At 37.7% G+C, this 18,666-nt stretch overlaps 1 protein-coding gene across 1 annotated transcript; it reads right to left on the bottom strand.

Moving 5' to 3' along the window:
• Window positions 1-3,290: 3,290 nt before the first annotated feature.
• LOC118804979 (NLR family CARD domain-containing protein 3-like) lies at window positions 3,291-18,436 on the bottom strand (the record flags this gene model as incomplete). Its single annotated transcript, XM_036565571.1, has 10 exons — window positions 18,264-18,436; window positions 17,829-17,916; window positions 14,033-14,149; window positions 13,726-13,833; window positions 13,181-13,255; window positions 9,729-9,845; window positions 9,422-9,529; window positions 8,877-8,927; window positions 3,724-5,505; window positions 3,291-3,464 (listed from the first exon to the last, which is right to left on the bottom strand). Coding segments are annotated over exons 2-10 (2,588 nt in total), but the record flags the coding sequence as incomplete, so codon positions are not given.
• Window positions 18,437-18,666: the final 230 nt, after the last annotated feature.

Genomic DNA, 18,666 nt, shown 5'->3' with positions numbered 1-18,666 from the left:
CAGAAATAAACAGAACTTATACTGGAAACACTTTACAGTACAGTTATGTGGATAAATATGTGGATATAAATACATTATCAGGTAGATTCACTTCACCCATTTCACACTGTAGCATAAGATACAGAGAAGCAGCTAAGCTAATGCTAACATAAATAAAACAAATTTGGATAAAACGCTGCATGTGAGATGAAACTTAAACTGCATGATGAGCTGCTTGTTAAATTTTTGCTGACACTGCAGGAACTTTGCAGATCTTCACTGAGATCAAATGTCTAATTCACCATAGTTAAATGCTCTCCCAGCCTGTTTGGTCAGATAGAGTTTGAGCCTAGACTGAAAAGTACACGCAGTAGGTGTTCAGTAGAAATGGCCTAAAACCGTCTGTATGACGCATATGATGATTAAAGGAGACACTGGACAAATGGAGAAATGGACATTTACTCCCAGAGGACACAAAAACACAATGATGTACTGTAATTTAATAAAACATCATATTATTCTGAATTGCTTTGTAAGTTACTGTAAAATTACAGTGTTTATTGCGTTCATAGTTTGTAAAATGTAATTATTTACTAGCATTAACTACTATGTTTGTCATCATGAATTCAGGTAATTATCATGTTCGTACTTCTTAATTAAGGTTTATTTTGAGTTTGGTTTATTTTGAAATCTAATAATAAAACTAGTGGTCAACCGATTAAGTGCCATTTCAGGGTAATCATCATTGGACAATGCCTGCACTCATGAGGCCGATTAAAAAAAAAAACATGTCTGCAGACACATCTGCAGGCAGTCTTGTCAGTGTGGCTGCTGAGGAACGATGTTAGCGCTCCCTTCTTGTGTCAGTTTGACCGCTATATGGACTGACGTCAGTAGGTACTGTGAAACAGTGGGAAACCGGATGCTGGATGTAACGTTTCCTGAAGCCCGTTTCACACCAGAATCTCTCTGCAACGCTTGTTATTTAATACTGGACGTGTGTTACAGGTCTCCTATGTTCCCTCCTGCAATTGTTACAGGTTTTCCTGTACTCTCTGTGTGTGTCTGTGTTTTTTTCTGTCCTCACTGTCTCTAGGTGGAGCTCTATCCAGGCTGAAGGCTGGTGTGTGCTGTGGGAGAAGCACTTCCTGAATAATACCATAAAAGAGGTGGGAAAATGAAGAAGGGGGAACCTACCTTGCTGTGTGCCCTGTGTGTGTTTTGAGTCTGTAGACTCACTTGGCAAAAGTGTGCTGTGTAAAGTGTTTTACATAAAGACAACTATGCAACGGTGCTAAGTTGTCTTATTTTGTTTGTCACCACTGCTGGAAAGGGGTAAGCGCCATTTTGTTTGTAGACTCCTTTTTTCTCTCTCTTTTCTCCTGGTTTTAGACTAGTTAGGGAGTCAGGGAAGTTAACCGTGTTTTCTTTGTTTTTGTTGGGTTTAGGTAAGTTAGATTTGGGTTGGGAGTTAGTGTTGGGTTTTGTTTGTTATTTTGGCCTTTGCTTACCCCTGGAGCAATAGCAGATTGGTTGACTCTTCGCTAACAGTTATTTGCTTTATTAATTCTATCTTTGTTCTAAATATATGTAAATAGTCTGAACATAGACCATTGTGTGCTGTGGATTTCTTTTTTGTCCCTTTCCTTGCTCCTAGATTCATTACAACCTAGACCAACACATAACAACGTGACCCAAGCGAGTTATGAGAGGAAAGCAGCTTCTGATTACATTGTGTTTTTACATAATACAAATTGTCTGTATTGTCTGTTTACTGCTTAAATAAACTTTATGTAGATGATATAAAGAGATCAACAATAAGAACCTGACTTGCTGCTGCGTCTGTTGCCAGCTTTATCACCAGGTAATAAACACAGCATTTCTTTACTGTTTCTGTCTAGAATATGCTGTCAAGGGCATAAAGTGTTAAAAATATACCCAAAGCATTCACTTTCAGTTTTACTCACACATTACTGCCACGGTACTGCATGACGCGCATGGTCAGTCTGAAAGGCTACACTCATTAATATAGGCTCATCACTGCATCTGGTGTGAAATGGTTTTGGGAGAAAACAGACTTAAGACTTAAATTCCCATAATAAAACTGCGCTGGACGATTTGGCTTGAACCCCATGCATTTGGCATAAACCCCCTGCATCCTAAGAACACTTTACACGTGATGTTATTTCACAATAACACTCTCTCTCGTGTTCTGTTACTTAAATATAACGTTGGGCCAGCTAGTGTATATATTATATAGCTGCTGCAGATTCTGGAGTCATCCTTATACACTGAGATGATCCACCTTTACAGTCAGAGGTGAGTGTCAGTATCATTAGCGACTGTGAGTGAACAGATAAAACATGTACAGCTCAGTGAAACTTATGGCATATGATGGTTCTGTAGAGGGTCCTTTTCAGCTAAAATGCTGCCCAGAGAGACAGAGAGGAGCCTTTGAAGGCAGTGACTAGCTCGGCTGCTGCATCCAGAACAGAACACACTATAAATGTTAACGTGTTTCTCATCATAACCGACAGCAAATCTGATCCAAGACTGTTAGTGGCCAACGTTTAACATTTATTATGTTACTATATATAGAATAATACCAAACAATGACATACTGTACCCCCCTCTCCCTTAAATACCAGCCACATTCTGAAATTTACAGCATACCAATGTTTTTTTTAAATTAATTCAATAATTATTTAATTAATTAATAAAAAAATATATAAATGATATCAGCATGATTTATCACCACTGTTTACTCTGCTCTCTACGTGTTGTTTTTTTATAGGATTTGTAAACCTTTACTTTCTAAAATTCTTGTTCTGTTTGTAATTTTTTAAGTTAATTCATCTTATTTTAATTTTATTATGTTTCTTATTTTCTTGTACTTCACTTGAAAGCCTGTTTTATCTTTTATTTGTTTTTGTTTTATGGTATATTGTTTCTTGTTTTATTGTTTATCACTGGGTTTTGCTGTTAGACAAGACTTTTTCTCAATCTGTTATCTATGTGTTGCTTATTGAAATTGAGGATTCCCTGCAGTGTAAACCTGATATAATGTTGATGATGACTACAACTGAGCTCCTCTGTGCCAGATTAGCACCTGCACTGCACATGAACTAATACATAAACATCTGCAACATCCAATCGCACCAATTCTGTGATTAATTTTACACTTTTAATGATCAACAAATATGTCCCTAATATTTAAATAATTATGTAATATGTGTTAATAAATAGTTTTGTTTTTTTTTAACAAATATAAATATGATACCAGAGAATAAATCTGTTAAAGATTATCTTACCTCAGTGTCTCCAGTTTACATAGAGGATTCTCCAGTCCAGCAGAGAGCAGCTTCACTCCTGAATCTCCCACTTTATTCTGAGTCAGATTCAGCTCTCTCAGACTGGAGGATTCTGAGCTGAGCACTGAGGCCAGAGCTGCACAGCTTTTCTTTGTCAGATTGCAAAATGAAAGACTGAAGAAAATAAGAATATATCACAAAAGTTTAACATACATTTGACTGATATGGGCTATACATAAGATATTAATGCTACAGCATATCAGATACAGGCAGATAAAAATTTATAAATTATATAAAGTGTTCAGATATATGAAGGCAGTTGGATTTTTGTATTTACATTTGTATTTGAATTAATAAAAGTTTGAGTAATGAAGCAGTTTTACGTTCTCAGTATGGTTCTTTTACTGAGTCAGTTTTATTCAGTATTACTTACTCAGTTGTTTTGGATTCTGCAACTACAGGCAGCAGCTTCAGAAGAACACCATCTGATATGCTATATTTCCGTAAGACAAATTCATCCAGATTTTCTCCTGATGTCAGCAGTACAAAGACCACAGCTGACCACTGTGAAGAAGAGAGTGTTCTTTGGTTTAGTCTGTCAGACTGCAGGTACTGCTGAACTTCTTCAACTAGACAATGGTCATCCAGTTCACTTAGACAGTGGAACAGATTGATGGATTTCTCTGCAGAGCGATTCTCTCTGATCATCTTCTTTATGTATTTAACTGTTTGCTCTTTGCTGTGGGAGCTACTTCCTGTCTGTGTCACTAAGTCTTGTATGAGATTCTGATTGGACTCCAATGAGAGACCCAGAAGAAAGCGAAGGAAAAGATCCAGATGTCCATTCTTACTCTGTAAGGCCTGATCCACAGCACTCTTGTGTACATCTGAGATTGTAATTTCTTTTCTCCTGAAGGTCCCCAGTTTACTGTACTGACTCTGTTTAAGCACATTTCTCTTCTGCCTCATGAAGGTCAGATGCACATATAGAGCTGCAAGATGTTCCTGAATGCTCAGATGAACAAAGCAGTACACTTTACTCTGGTGCAGCCCAGATTCCTCTCTGAAGATCTGTGTACACACACCTGAGTACACTGATGCTTCTTCAACATCGATGCCACACTCTCTCAGATCTTCCTCATAGAAGATCAGTTTTCCTTTCATCAGCTGCTGAAAAGCCAGTCGTCCCAGTTTGAGAAGTATTTCTTCATCTGTCTTCTGGTTCTTTGTGTACTTTTCTCTTATGACCTTTGTCTGAATGATGAGGAAGTGTGTGTACATTTGAGTCAGAGTTTTGGGGGTCTCTCTACTCTCTGCTTCACCCAACATTCTCTCTAGAACAGTGGCTGAAATCCAGCAAAACACAGGAATGTGGCACATAATGTAGAGGCTTCTTGACATCTTCAGGTGTTTGATGATTCTATTGGTCAGGCTCTGATCACTGATTCTCTTCCTGAAGTATTCCTCCTTCTGTGGGTCACTGAACCCTCGTACTTCTGTCAGTCGATCCACACACTCAGAGGGGATCTGATCAGCTGCTGCAGGTCGGGAGGTGATCCAGATGAGAGCAGAGGGAAGCAGATTCCCCTTGATCAGATTGGTTAGCAGCACATTCACTGAGGATGACTGAGTGACATCATCCAATCTCACAGTGCTCTGAAAATCTAGAGTTAAATGACACTCATCCAAACCATCAAATATGAACAGAACTTTGGGAGATGTGGATATTTCCATTTCTTTAATCTCCTTAAACCGTGTATGAAGAAGATCCACCAAACTGAGTTTTTGGTCCTTCATCAAATTCAGTTCTCTGAAAGGAAGTGGAAATATGAAGTGGACATCCTGATTTGCTTTCCCTTCAGTCCAGTCCAGAATGAACTTCTGCACAGAGACTGTTTTTCCAATGCCAGCGACTCCCTTTGTCAGCACAGTTCTGATGGGTTTGTCTTGTTCAGATAAGGATTTAAAGATGTCACTGCAGTTGATTGGTGTGTCCTCTGTTGCTGTTCTCCTGAGTGCTGCCTCGATCTGTCTGACCTCATGTTCATTATTGACCTCTCCACTGTCTCCCTCTGTGATGTAGAGCTCTGTGTAGATCTCACTGAGAAGTGTTGGGGTTTCCTGGTTTATCACCTCATTCAGACACTGAAACTTCTGTTTCAAATTTATTTTGAAGTTTTCTTGGACTTTCACTGCATCAGAAGCATGGCCATGTCTGTCAGATGGTGACACATGTGGTGAGACAAAGGAACAATTATCAGTGCAATTTAAATGATCTTTCTAAGATTAACATTGTGTTGTATTCACATTTTCCCCAAATTGACATCTTAAACTCTCAATTATTTACAAACATAAAACATTCCCTACCTTGTATTTTCTGTATATTTATTTTTACTTCATATGTTCTCTATAATCTTAACCAATATAAAAAATTAAACAAAAAATAACAGGACAAGTCATGTTTACAACATACTGCATGTCTCTGTATTCTGGTTGTGATCTTACTCTTTATCTGTCATGATCCCCTCTTCTGTTCAGTAACCGAGAGACAGTAGTACCCAGCGGCGCGGTAGCTCTTATGCCTGTTTAACACTGTTACACTGCTTCTTTATTAAGCTCACCTGTGGCTTACATTTGTAACTTGTGGCGTGTGGTAACCATGGTGAGTTTGGTGACTTTGTTGTTCTAAACTAAATTGGTTTGCTGGAAAGGAGAGGGTTATGAACTCTTCTCGAGCTGAAAGTGGTGCTGCATAGTGATGGCCGTTACAAAACTTTGAAGCATCAATACAGTTGAACCAACTGTATCAAAAAATGGTTCAGTGTTTTGAAGCATTTGATACCTGACTCCATACTGCCATCGACTGTCCAGTTCAATTTTCTACAATGACTGTTTTCTACTAATCGTCATATATTTCCATTAAAGCTTATTCACACAAGCAAGCCTGTATTACATCACAAATGTGTTAATTTGATCATTTGAACATTATATAAATATAACACTGACATATGATTTTCTATCTCATATTAATTATGGACAAAGATACTAATAATCAAAATAACTATTTGCCATTACATTGGCTTCTCATCATTCATAGATCATAAACTTCCCAAGTAATGAAAAGTCATATTGTACTGTTTGTGGTAATGGAACTAATTATCATGCTGTCAAGAAGCGTTAGGTCACATGTCATACATCTCACTTTGTTTTAACAAGCTTTGTTTTAACCTTAACAAGCTTCAGTTAGTCCAGAACACTGCAGCCAGAGTTCTCACCAAAACCAGGACATTTGACCACATTAGCCCAATTTTGTGTACCTTACATTGGTTGCCAGTTAAATTCCGCATTGAGTACAAGATTCTTCTACTGACATATAAAGCTCTGAATGGCCTTGCTCCTCAGTACCTCAGTGACCTTGTTTCCTATTATCAACCGACACGCCCACTTAGATCACAAGGTGCTGCTCATTATTAGTACCCAGAATAAATAAAGTTACGTCAGGGGGAGGAGCCTTTTCATACAAAGCCCCCCAGCTTTGGAATAGCCTATCAGTTGGTGTTCGGGACTCAGACACAGCCTCCATCTTTAAGTCTAGACTAAAAACTTATCTGTTTAGTCGAGCCTTTGTTTAATTTGTTTTCCTAACTATGTCCTTCTTATCCCCCCTCCTGCTTTGTGACGACATCTGTTGTAAAGGGCGCTATATAAATAAATTTGACTTGACTTGACTTGACTTTTAGCTGTCTAAATGAAAGTGGTCCCATACTTGAGCCTTGCATGATAGATATTTAATTAATCTATTATTGTTTAATTAATGGAACAATCTCTGTGAAGTTTTCTGTCCGTGTACGTGTCACTCAGTCTTTCTCTCTCGAGGAAACTCGCAAATTTGTTTTTTTTTTTTGTACTTTTAAACTTCCTCTGGGCAAGTGAGACTGAATGGGTTCAGACGCAAAAATAGTTAGATATGTCAAAAATTATAGATGTCTTTTTTATTTATGGATCAAAACAATGCATGAATAAGATATAAAATATTTGAAATATGACTGAAAATAACAGAAACCATTTTGGAGTTCACCAGTTTAACCCCATTGAAGAAGCCCAAGCGATCTGTAGCAGAGGGGAACCGTCAGGGCCCTCCATACCCTCAAAGAGGACTGAAGATATTCTAAAATAATATTTTAAAATTGAGCTGCTCTAGTTTTATCTGAACAAATTTTGACAATCAACATCTTAACAAATACAAATCTAAGCAAATAAATTCTTTAAACCTGCCTGTTCAATTTGTATTGGAATATGAAAGGTTAAATTAACCCTTTAATGTCTTTAATTAATGTGAGTTTGTCTCTTTGCAGTGGTTCCAGGCTTGGTTGTCTGCAGGCCACTGTTTTCCCCAGGGTTTTCTTTTATAGATACCTTCTGATATATTTGCACTGAGCCACCTCTTTTAGGATATGTTTATATGTACTGTTTTGAGACTTGCTGTTTAGCTGCCCATTGATATTTTTGTATTTACATTTTGGAATAATATTTGCACTTGAGTGCCTATCTAAGGTAGAAGGTTTATTAAAGAGTGTGTGGGTTAATTGCTCATTATAGTGAGACTCTGGCAATATTCTTTCTCCATAATTACAGCATCCATCCATCCATCATCTAAACCACTTATCCTTCTGGATTGCGGTGGGGTGCTGGAGCCCATCCCAGCTGTTATTGGGTGGAAGGCAGGATACACCCTGGACAGGTCGCCAGTCCATTGCAGGGCAGACAGACACACACACTCACACCTAGGGGCAATTTAGCATCTCCAGTTGGCCTGACTGCATGTCTTTGGACTGTGGGAGGAAACCCACGCAGACAGGGGAGAACATGCAAACTCCACACAGAAATGACCCTGGTCGTCCGTCCGGGAATCGAACCCAGGCCATTCTTGCTGTGAGGCGACAGCGCTACCACTGCGCCACCGTGCCGCCCCATAAGTACAGCATTTTGATGTATTTCTTTTTTCCTTCATTTGTGCTCTTGAAGTGTACAATTTCATCACTCTGATCTGCCCTGAGATTATTGTAGGATTTTGGTTTTGTGACAGGATGTGCAGTCAGTTTGTGGTGTTTTATTTGTTCTGGTTATATAAATATATATTTTTTTCTTTTGAAGTGTTGTGCAATTTTTGGTGTATTGGTTTATTTATATTTGATGGTGTATTGATTTTGTACCCTTCTGAGCACTGGATTTTAATACTTAAACTGTGATAATTAAGGCTGGTTTTCATGCCTCTTATTCCACACTCTTGTTGCTCTTAGTGATTATATTGAGAATGTTGTGGTCAGCTTTTCTTAACTTCGTAACAGCTCTGTCTAACTCATTTATTTGAGTATTCCAGTGTGGGGCCCCCTACCCAGTAAATTGGGGTGGCGTAGTCTGGGTGTGCTGTGTGGGGTGTTGCCTAGGAATTCTGTCCTTTGACACTGCCACTGGTCACAATATGTTCTCTATAATCTTAATCAATGTAAAAATTAAACAAAAAATAACAGGACAAGTCATGTTTACAACATACTGCATGTTTCTGTGTGTTTGTTGTGATCTTACTCTTTGTCTGTCATGATCTCTTCTGTTCTGTCTCTCGCTCCCTGTAGGTCACTGTAGACACACAAATAATATGTGCTGCATATTTTCACTAAAGCATCTGAACTTCAGTATTAAATCCTACAAAACAATTCTTTTTGAGTAGAAAATAAATCAGAGATCACACTTATAACTAGAGCTTGACCAACTTTTTGGAATATTTTGGAATGGATGCCGATCCAGAGGAGCAAACATCTGCTTATATTTTTAGTCTAAAAGTTGATTTTCATTGTAAAACTCAATAATCAATAATATGTCCTGTCATTAAAAGGTTATATTTGAGAGTTACTGCTTCATACAGTTACACTGTAACAATTGTATTATACTGTAATATAGAAAAGTACAGTGGTAAAAAAGAAAACATCACAGAAAGTAAAATAAGGCTGCAAACTCTTTTTGGGTAATATTAATTTTGAAATGGATGACATGACCAACACATGTTACTGATCTACTGGATAGGATGAATCAGCTTTTCTGTCCACAATGGCTCAACTGTGAGTAGCTGTTACCTGTGTCCAGATGAGGGGTGTTCATCTCTGAAAATTGGTGGACGACCCATAGAAGCATCACTCTTCATAGACATACAGCTGGAGTCTGATCTCTTTATCTGGATTACACTGTAACATTTACATTTTCTTTAATTTTAATGTTTCTTAAAGGTTCGTAGTAGTCACAGTTATTTTCTTTCAATTTAAAGCACTTTGAGTGAAATTTTAAATGTTTGAAACAAATGTAAAATAAAATCTTTCTGCTGTTAAGAACTGCAACATAATTCAATCTTTCTCTCAGCAACAGCTCAATTCTATTAGCCAATACCTGTGTCCAGATGAGGGGTCTCCATCTTTGTGCCCTGGGGGATGATTCATTGACTCATCACTCTTCATGGACACACAGCTGGGTGCTGGAAAGTCTGATGTCTTTATGTTGATTTGACTGAAAATGATGAAAGACTTTTCTTCAGAAATGTACATACAGTATTTAAATAACGTAATAATTATGATGTCACTTGTAATCTGCTGAGCTCCAGTTTCCACTCATTGTTCATAGGTTTAGCCTGTGTGGTTCACCAAGACCTTTAACATGGAAACAGATGAGACACTTACACAAACTCATAGGTGTTACTGGTAGAAACTAAGAGGACTGGGGAATTTTTTTTTGTGAATTATAGGGCACTAGGACCCAGCAGCTTTAGCTAATAGAACGGCAGTAAGACCCGGCAGCAAAATAGATAACCGAGGGAGAGTAGGATCCAGCAGCACGGTAGCTCTTATGCCTGTTTAACACTGTTTCATTGCTTCTTTATGAAGCTCACCTGTGGCTTACATTTGTAACTTGTGGCGTGTGGTAACCATGGTGAGTTTGGTGACTTTGTTGTTCTAAACTAAATTGGTTTGCTGGAAAGGAGAGGGTTATGAACTCTTCTCGAGCTGAAAGTGGTGCTGCATAGTGATGGCCGTTACAAAACTTTGAAGCTTTGAACCAACTGTATCAAAAAATGGTTCAGTGTTTTGAAGCAGTTGATACCTGACTCCATACTGCCATCGACTGTCCAGTTCAATTTTCTACAATGACTGTTTTCTACTAATCGTCATATATTTCCATTAAAGCTTATTCACACAAGCAAGCCTGTATTACATCACAAATGTGTTAATTTGATCATTTGAACATTATATAAATATAACACTGACATATGATTTTCTATCTCATATTAATTATGGACAAAGATACTAATAATCAAAATAACTATTTGCCATTACATTGGCTTCTCATCATTCATAGATCATAAACTTCCCAAGTAATGAAAAGTCATATTGTACTGTTTGTGGTAATGGAACTAATTATCATGCTGTCAAGAAGCGTTAGGTCACATGTCATACATCTCACTTTGTTTTAACAAGCTTTGTTTTAACCTTAACAAGCTTCAGTTAGTCCAGAACACTGCAGCCAGAGTTCTCACCAAAACCAGGACATTTGACCACATTAGCCCAATTTTGTGTACCTTACATTGGTTGCCAGTTAAATTCCGCATTGAGTACAAGATTCTTCTACTGACATATAAAGCTCTGAATGGCCTTGCTCCTCAGTACCTCAGTGACCTTGTTTCCTATTATCAACCGACACGCCCACTTAGATCACAAGGTGCTGCTCATTATTAGTACCCAGAATAAATAAAGTTACGTCAGGGGGAGGAGCCTTTTCATACAAAGCCCCCCAGCTTTGGAATAGCCTATCAGTTGGTGTTCGGGACTCAGACACAGCCTCCATCTTTAAGTCTAGACTAAAAACTTATCTGTTTAGTCGAGCCTTTGTTTAATTTGTTTTCCTAACTATGTCCTTCTTATCCCCCCTCCTGCTTTGTGACGACATCTGTTGTAAAGGGCGCTATATAAATAAATTTGACTTGACTTGACTTGACTTTTAGCTGTCTAAATGAAAGTGGTCCCATACTTGAGCCTTGCATGATAGATATTTAATTAATCTATTATTGTTTAATTAATGGAACAATCTCTGTGAAGTTTTCTGTCCGTGTACGTGTCACTCAGTCTTTCTCTCTCGAGGAAACTCGCAAATTTGTTTTTTTTTTTTGTACTTTTAAACTTCCTCTGGGCAAGTGAGACTGAATGGGTTCAGACGCAAAAATAGTTAGATATGTCAAAAATTATAGATGTCTTTTTTATTTATGGATCAAAACAATGCATGAATAAGATATAAAATATTTGAAATATGACTGAAAATAACAGAAACCATTTTGGAGTTCACCAGTTTAACCCCATTGAAGAAGCCCAAGCGATCTGTAGCAGAGGGGAACCGTCAGGGCCCTCCATACCCTCAAAGAGGACTGAAGATATTCTAAAATAATATTTTAAAATTGAGCTGCTCTAGTTTTATCTGAACAAATTTTGACAATCAACATCTTAACAAATACAAATCTAAGCAAATAAATTCTTTAAACCTGCCTGTTCAATTTGTATTGGAATATGAAAGGTTAAATTAACCCTTTAATGTCTTTAATTAATGTGAGTTTGTCTCTTTGCAGTGGTTCCAGGCTTGGTTGTCTGCAGGCCACTGTTTTCCCCAGGGTTTTCTTTTATAGATACCTTCTGATATATTTGCACTGAGCCACCTCTTTTAGGATATGTTTATATGTACTGTTTTGAGACTTGCTGTTTAGCTGCCCATTGATATTTTTGTATTTACATTTTGGAATAATATTTGCACTTGAGTGCCTATCTAAGGTAGAAGGTTTATTAAAGAGTGTGTGGGTTAATTGCTCATTATAGTGAGACTCTGGCAATATTCTTTCTCCATAATTACAGCATCCATCCATCCATCATCTAAACCACTTATCCTTCTGGATTGCGGTGGGGTGCTGGAGCCCATCCCAGCTGTTATTGGGTGGAAGGCAGGATACACCCTGGACAGGTCGCCAGTCCATTGCAGGGCAGACAGACACACACACTCACACCTAGGGGCAATTTAGCATCTCCAGTTGGCCTGACTGCATGTCTTTGGACTGTGGGAGGAAACCCACGCAGACAGGGGAGAACATGCAAACTCCACACAGAAATGACCCTGGTCGTCCGTCCGGGAATCGAACCCAGGCCATTCTTGCTGTGAGGCGACAGCGCTACCACTGCGCCACCGTGCCGCCCCATAAGTACAGCATTTTGATGTATTTCTTTTTTCCTTCATTTGTGCTCTTGAAGTGTACAATTTCATCACTCTGATCTGCCCTGAGATTATTGTAGGATTTTGGTTTTGTGACAGGATGTGCAGTCAGTTTGTGGTGTTTTATTTGTTCTGGTTATATAAATATATATTTTTTTCTTTTGAAGTGTTGTGCAATTTTTGGTGTATTGGTTTATTTATATTTGATGGTGTATTGATTTTGTACCCTTCTGAGCACTGGATTTTAATACTTAAACTGTGATAATTAAGGCTGGTTTTCATGCCTCTTATTCCACACTCTTGTTGCTCTTAGTGATTATATTGAGAATGTTGTGGTCAGCTTTTCTTAACTTCGTAACAGCTCTGTCTAACTCATTTATTTGAGTATTCCAGTGTGGGGCCCCCTACCCAGTAAATTGGGGTGGCGTAGTCTGGGTGTGCTGTGTGGGGTGTTGCCTAGGAATTCTGTCCTTTGACACTGCCACTGGTCACAATATGTTCTCTATAATCTTAATCAATGTAAAAATTAAACAAAAAATAACAGGACAAGTCATGTTTACAACATACTGCATGTTTCTGTGTGTTTGTTGTGATCTTACTCTTTGTCTGTCATGATCTCTTCTGTTCTGTCTCTCGCTCCCTGTAGGTCACTGTAGACACACAAATAATATGTGCTGCATATTTTCACTAAAGCATCTGAACTTCAGTATTAAATCCTACAAAACAATTCTTTTTGAGTAGAAAATAAATCAGAGATCACACTTATAACTAGAGCTTGACCAACTTTTTGGAATATTTTGGAATGGATGCCGATCCAGAGGAGCAAACATCTGCTTATATTTTTAGTCTAAAAGTTGATTTTCATTGTAAAACTCAATAATCAATAATATGTCCTGTCATTAAAAGGTTATATTTGAGAGTTACTGCTTCATACAGTTACACTGTAACAATTGTATTATACTGTAATATAGAAAAGTACAGTGGTAAAAAAGAAAACATCACAGAAAGTAAAATAAGGCTGCAAACTCTTTTTGGGTAATATTAATTTTGAAATGGATGACATGACCAACACATGTTACTGATCTACTGGATAGGATGAATCAGCTTTTCTGTCCACAATGGCTCAACTGTGAGTAGCTGTTACCTGTGTCCAGATGAGGGGTGTTCATCTCTGAAAATTGGTGGACGACCCATAGAAGCATCACTCTTCATAGACATACAGCTGGAGTCTGATCTCTTTATCTGGATTACACTGTAACATTTACATTTTCTTTAATTTTAATGTTTCTTAAAGGTTCGTAGTAGTCACAGTTATTTTCTTTCAATTTAAAGCACTTTGAGTGAAATTTTAAATGTTTGAAACAAATGTAAAATAAAATCTTTCTGCTGTTAAGAACTGCAACATAATTCAATCTTTCTCTCAGCAACAGCTCAATTCTATTAGCCAATACCTGTGTCCAGATGAGGGGTCTCCATCTTTGTGCCCTGGGGGATGATTCATTGACTCATCACTCTTCATGGACACACAGCTGGGTGCTGGAAAGTCTGATGTCTTTATGTTGATTTGACTGAAAATGATGAAAGACTTTTCTTCAGAAATGTACATACAGTATTTAAATAACGTAATAATTATGATGTCACTTGTAATCTGCTGAGCTCCAGTTTCCACTCATTGTTCATAGGTTTAGCCTGTGTGGTTCACCAAGACCTTTAACATGGAAACAGATGAGACACTTACACAAACTCATAGGTGTTACTGGTAGAAACTAAGAGGACTGGGGAATTTTTTTTTGTGAATTATAGGGCACTAGGACCCAGCAGCTTTAGCTAATAGAACGGCAGTAAGACCCGGCAGCAAAATAGATAACCGAGGGAGAGTAGGATCCAGCAGCACGGTAGCTCTTATGCCTGTTTAACACTGTTTCATTGCTTCTTTATGAAGCTCACCTGTGGCTTACATTTGTAACTTGTGGCGTGTGGTAACCATGGTGAGTTTGGTGACTTTGTTGTTCTAAACTAAATTGGTTTGCTGGAAAGGAGAGGGTTATGAACTCTTCTCGAGCTGAAAGTGGTGCTGCATAGTGATGGCCGTTACAAAACTTTGAAGCTTTGAACCAACTGTATCAAAAAATGGTTCAGTGTTTTGAAGCAGTTGATACCTGACTCCATACTGCCATCGACTGTCCAGTTCAATTTTCTACAATGACTGTTTTCTACTAATCGTCATATATTTCCATTAAAGCTTATTCACACAAGCAAGCCTGTATTACATCACAAATGTGTTAATTTGATCATTTGAACATTATATAAATATAACACTGACATATGATCTCGTATTAACTATGGACAAAGAAACTAACAAGTAATGAATAACAACTCACAAATATATATATATATATATATATATATATATATATATATATATATATATTTAAACTTCCTCTGGGTAAGTGAGACTGAAAACAACAGAAACCATTTTGGAGTTCACCAGTTTAACCTCATGAAGAAGCCCAAGGGATCTGAACCAGTTTCAGTGATGTATGACGCTTCAGTCGGCGGTTATCACATGACTCCAGCATCAGGGCCCTCCATACCCTCAGAGAGGGCTGAAGATATTCTAAAATAATATTTTAAAATTGAGCAGTTCTAGTTTTATCTGATCATATTTTGATAATCAACATCTAAACAAATACAAATCCAAGCAAATAAATTCTTTAAACCTGCCTATTCAAATTGTACCAACTAAAGGTTAAATGAACCCTTCGTCTCCCTATCAGAATTTTGCTGTATCTGCTGTTGCTGGAAAGAATGATAGTGATTGGTGTTCCAGCTACAAATTACCGAGGGCCAAGCAATAGTAACTTAATGAGAGACCAATTTCAAATGACAGTAAAATTGACTAATCATATCTTCCCTCTACAGGGGTCAACATTTTATTGCTAACTTTATGATAAGTTCCGCCAGCTGGGGGGACATGCAGGCTTCATGACGAAGCTAGCAAAATAAGCTAGCTAGCTTGTTGGTTCGTGACGGAAGCCAAGAGTAACATTACTGCTAGTGAGGAGGGCACCACTGCAAATTTATTGTCTATACTGTTTTCTAGGCTAACTTCTAATGAAAACTTGGAGTTAATCGGCAAAGGATCACCTACACCAGAGCTTAATTTAGTGCAAAAAAATACATTTGAGAGGCATTTCAGCTCCAGCAATTACATCTTAAACTATGCTGCTGGGATTGCTTACTGTTTGGTGCGGAGATGGGGTCTTGGGACAGAGATGGATTTTGTTATTTAGGAAGTTTATCCAAGTCAGCTCATCGCCATCAGAATGCTTGAGAAGGAATTGTTGATTAATTTAAAAGCACAGGATCAATTGCATGACCCCACCATCAACCACCTCTTCCAAAAGGACAGGAGAATAACTTCATTATGTTATTCGTTCTCAAGTAATGCCCTGATCAAAGGGTAGGTTATTTAAAATCTTATAGGCTGCTGTGCCCGCTGATTTTATTCTGGACGCAATTCAGCCATTATGCAGAATTAGTGGTCATTTTTCTGATACTCATATGTCTGTCGCTCATGGCTGCTCAGAGGGCTGAGGTTTAAGAGTCACGGTTCACTACTGGTTTGTAGCGAGGCACTGAATCATTGAATCGACACAATTTGCGGTATGAGGTGTTGACACTGTTTCGATTCTCTGGTATCGAGTGTAAGTTCTCTAGTGCTGCATTTGTTTTAGCTGCTCTGCTGTTAGACTGTCCTTCCTGCTTGTGGAAACCAATTCCACTTTGGAAGGTTTGCAACCATCCAGACCAGCAATCCTGCCATCAAGGCAGCTGAAGCCAGAGGTTGGTAAGCAAGTGCTGCAGACAATATGCAGGAAAACAACTTATGTTTTCTTTTATATGTTTTTTGAACGTATCCCCTTTGTACAGCACTTTGGGTTTAAATGTGCTTTATAAATACTTACTGACTTACTTATTTACTTACTTATTAATCCTTTGGCATAAGGAGATATATGTTATGCTACTTTGCTAATTTTGCTAGTGGGAGTCCAGTAAAGGCTTTGGCTCATGGGTGCCCGTTACAGGCTTTAGGTGACTAGTGCTGCTTTTCATTTTCATTGGAGTGTGTAAAGGACTAGTTTATTTAGTTAGTTAAGTTTTTCCTGTGACGTGATGTGTTTATTTTAGAATCTTCATGACAGTTTATTGGGCTTCTGGGATGCTGGGAGGGTGTCCAGGTGGTAAATAGTTGCTGCTGTTATAGAGGCAGATACCTACACAGGTATGAGATGTGGAGAAGCGTGTGGTAGCTAAGCATTAGCGTGTTTTTTTTTTTTGCATTGTTCTTTGTTTGGTTATGTTTTGCCTGACTGTTAGTGCTTGCTTTATTGTTTTGTTTTATGGTTCTGGAATTTGTATTCTGGTTGGTCATATTGTTATTTTATTTTTCCATTTTCTTCTTTTTTTATTTTGGCCTGCTATTACCGTTGGAATTAGATAATGGTTTGGTAATGTTTTCACTTTGTCTTTTAAATAAGATTTATAGAATTATAAAGTCTTTCATATCACAATCTGCCATTTCCCTTGCTGATACAGATAAACTCATTGGTATATAGAAGTTAGTGTGAGTATGAGTTCAAGATTTATTTTATATATTTTATTTTTTGTCGTGAATCTTATTTACTGGTTACTTGTTTTGAGGTGCTTTGCTGTAAATCCAGTGGGTATCTCTTAAATGCTTGGGAATCACTGAAGGTTGTATTAGCCATATAAGCATGTTTAAGACTTGAAGGACTGAACCTAATTGCAGTTAATCTTTTCTTTTATTTATTGTCTGGCTTTTATTTAATTGTCTAAAAGTCTCATGCTGTTGCACATCTGATATCTTCCGTTCATTTATTTAAACAGACCTTGTGAGGGAAAGAATAAATGGTGTTAGTGTTAACAGCCCTTTTGGTGTACATGTTTAACTCATAGGTTGCTCTCATCCCTTAACTAAAAGTGCCATAGTCGGGTATTTTGGGCTTATAAGGGACTCACACTGCTGGTCGTGCCCACAAAGGTCAGGAAAGTTATGTACTTTTTTAAACCAGTATAACATCATAGCTCACCTCTGGCTTAAGCATGCAGACTCATTAGGTAAAACATAATTAAATTAAATATGAAGCTAAAATTGTACATGATCTCACTGCATTAACAACTACAATTATCTATTATAACACAAGAGAGATAAAAGTCTCTTACTCTGAGTGTTTCTTGGAGGTGGAACTGTCTTCCTCATATTCCTCAGAGAGGCTCATCCTGCTTTTCTGGTTTAACAAAACCTGTCAGACTAAAAAGAAGAACAACTCTGAATAATAAACAGCTCAGAAAAACTCACAGAAACAGCCAGTAAAAGCTGTAATTAAAAACAGACAAATGTGGACATCATGAATTAGCAGTAAATTAAAATACAGAAGCAGCTAAACTCATTTACTGTGTACACATTCACAGAGGCAGGAGCTCAGCAGACGACACAAGATACACAGAGTCAACAATTACTTTTAATTTTACTGGTGAAGAAGAAAGAAAGTGACTTTAATGAGAGTCAGATTAATGTGAACTGCAGCAGCTGCTGATTTAGCTGTTGATCTCTTCTTCTTTATAAAAGTTATTAAAATATTCATATAAAGCTCTTACCTCCACAAACAAGATCCTAGAAAAAGGCTCTTTAACTGAATGTGCCGTCCTTTTGTGTGTATTATATCTCATCTCATAATATCATCATGGTTTCCAAAAACAATATTGTTCCTCTCAAACCACCAAGTGGTGTTGAACACTGGAGAAACAATTTCAGCCTCACCTGAGCTTTCCTTCACCTGAGAAATATGTCAGCTCTCCTCCCTGGTGTCACATTTCATAGACCTACATTCTAGTTTCACATTCATCCCTCTGCCAGTCTGACAACTGTATTAAAATGCCCAGCGAGTGATTTTTAATGTAATCATAAATAAATACATATTGAATGTTTTTTTTGGTTTAATAATGAGATTTCACTGATTTATTTTAAAATCAGGAGGAGCTGCACTTTACTCTCTCTGTA

Source organism: Colossoma macropomum, unplaced genomic scaffold (genome assembly GCF_904425465.1).
Source record: "Colossoma macropomum unplaced genomic scaffold, Colossoma_macropomum, whole genome shotgun sequence".
Classification (NCBI taxonomy): Eukaryota; Metazoa; Chordata; class Actinopteri; order Characiformes; family Serrasalmidae; genus Colossoma; species Colossoma macropomum.
The sequence above is the reverse complement of the archived record's forward strand: the minus strand, read 5'-3'. Positions and strand labels throughout refer to the sequence as shown.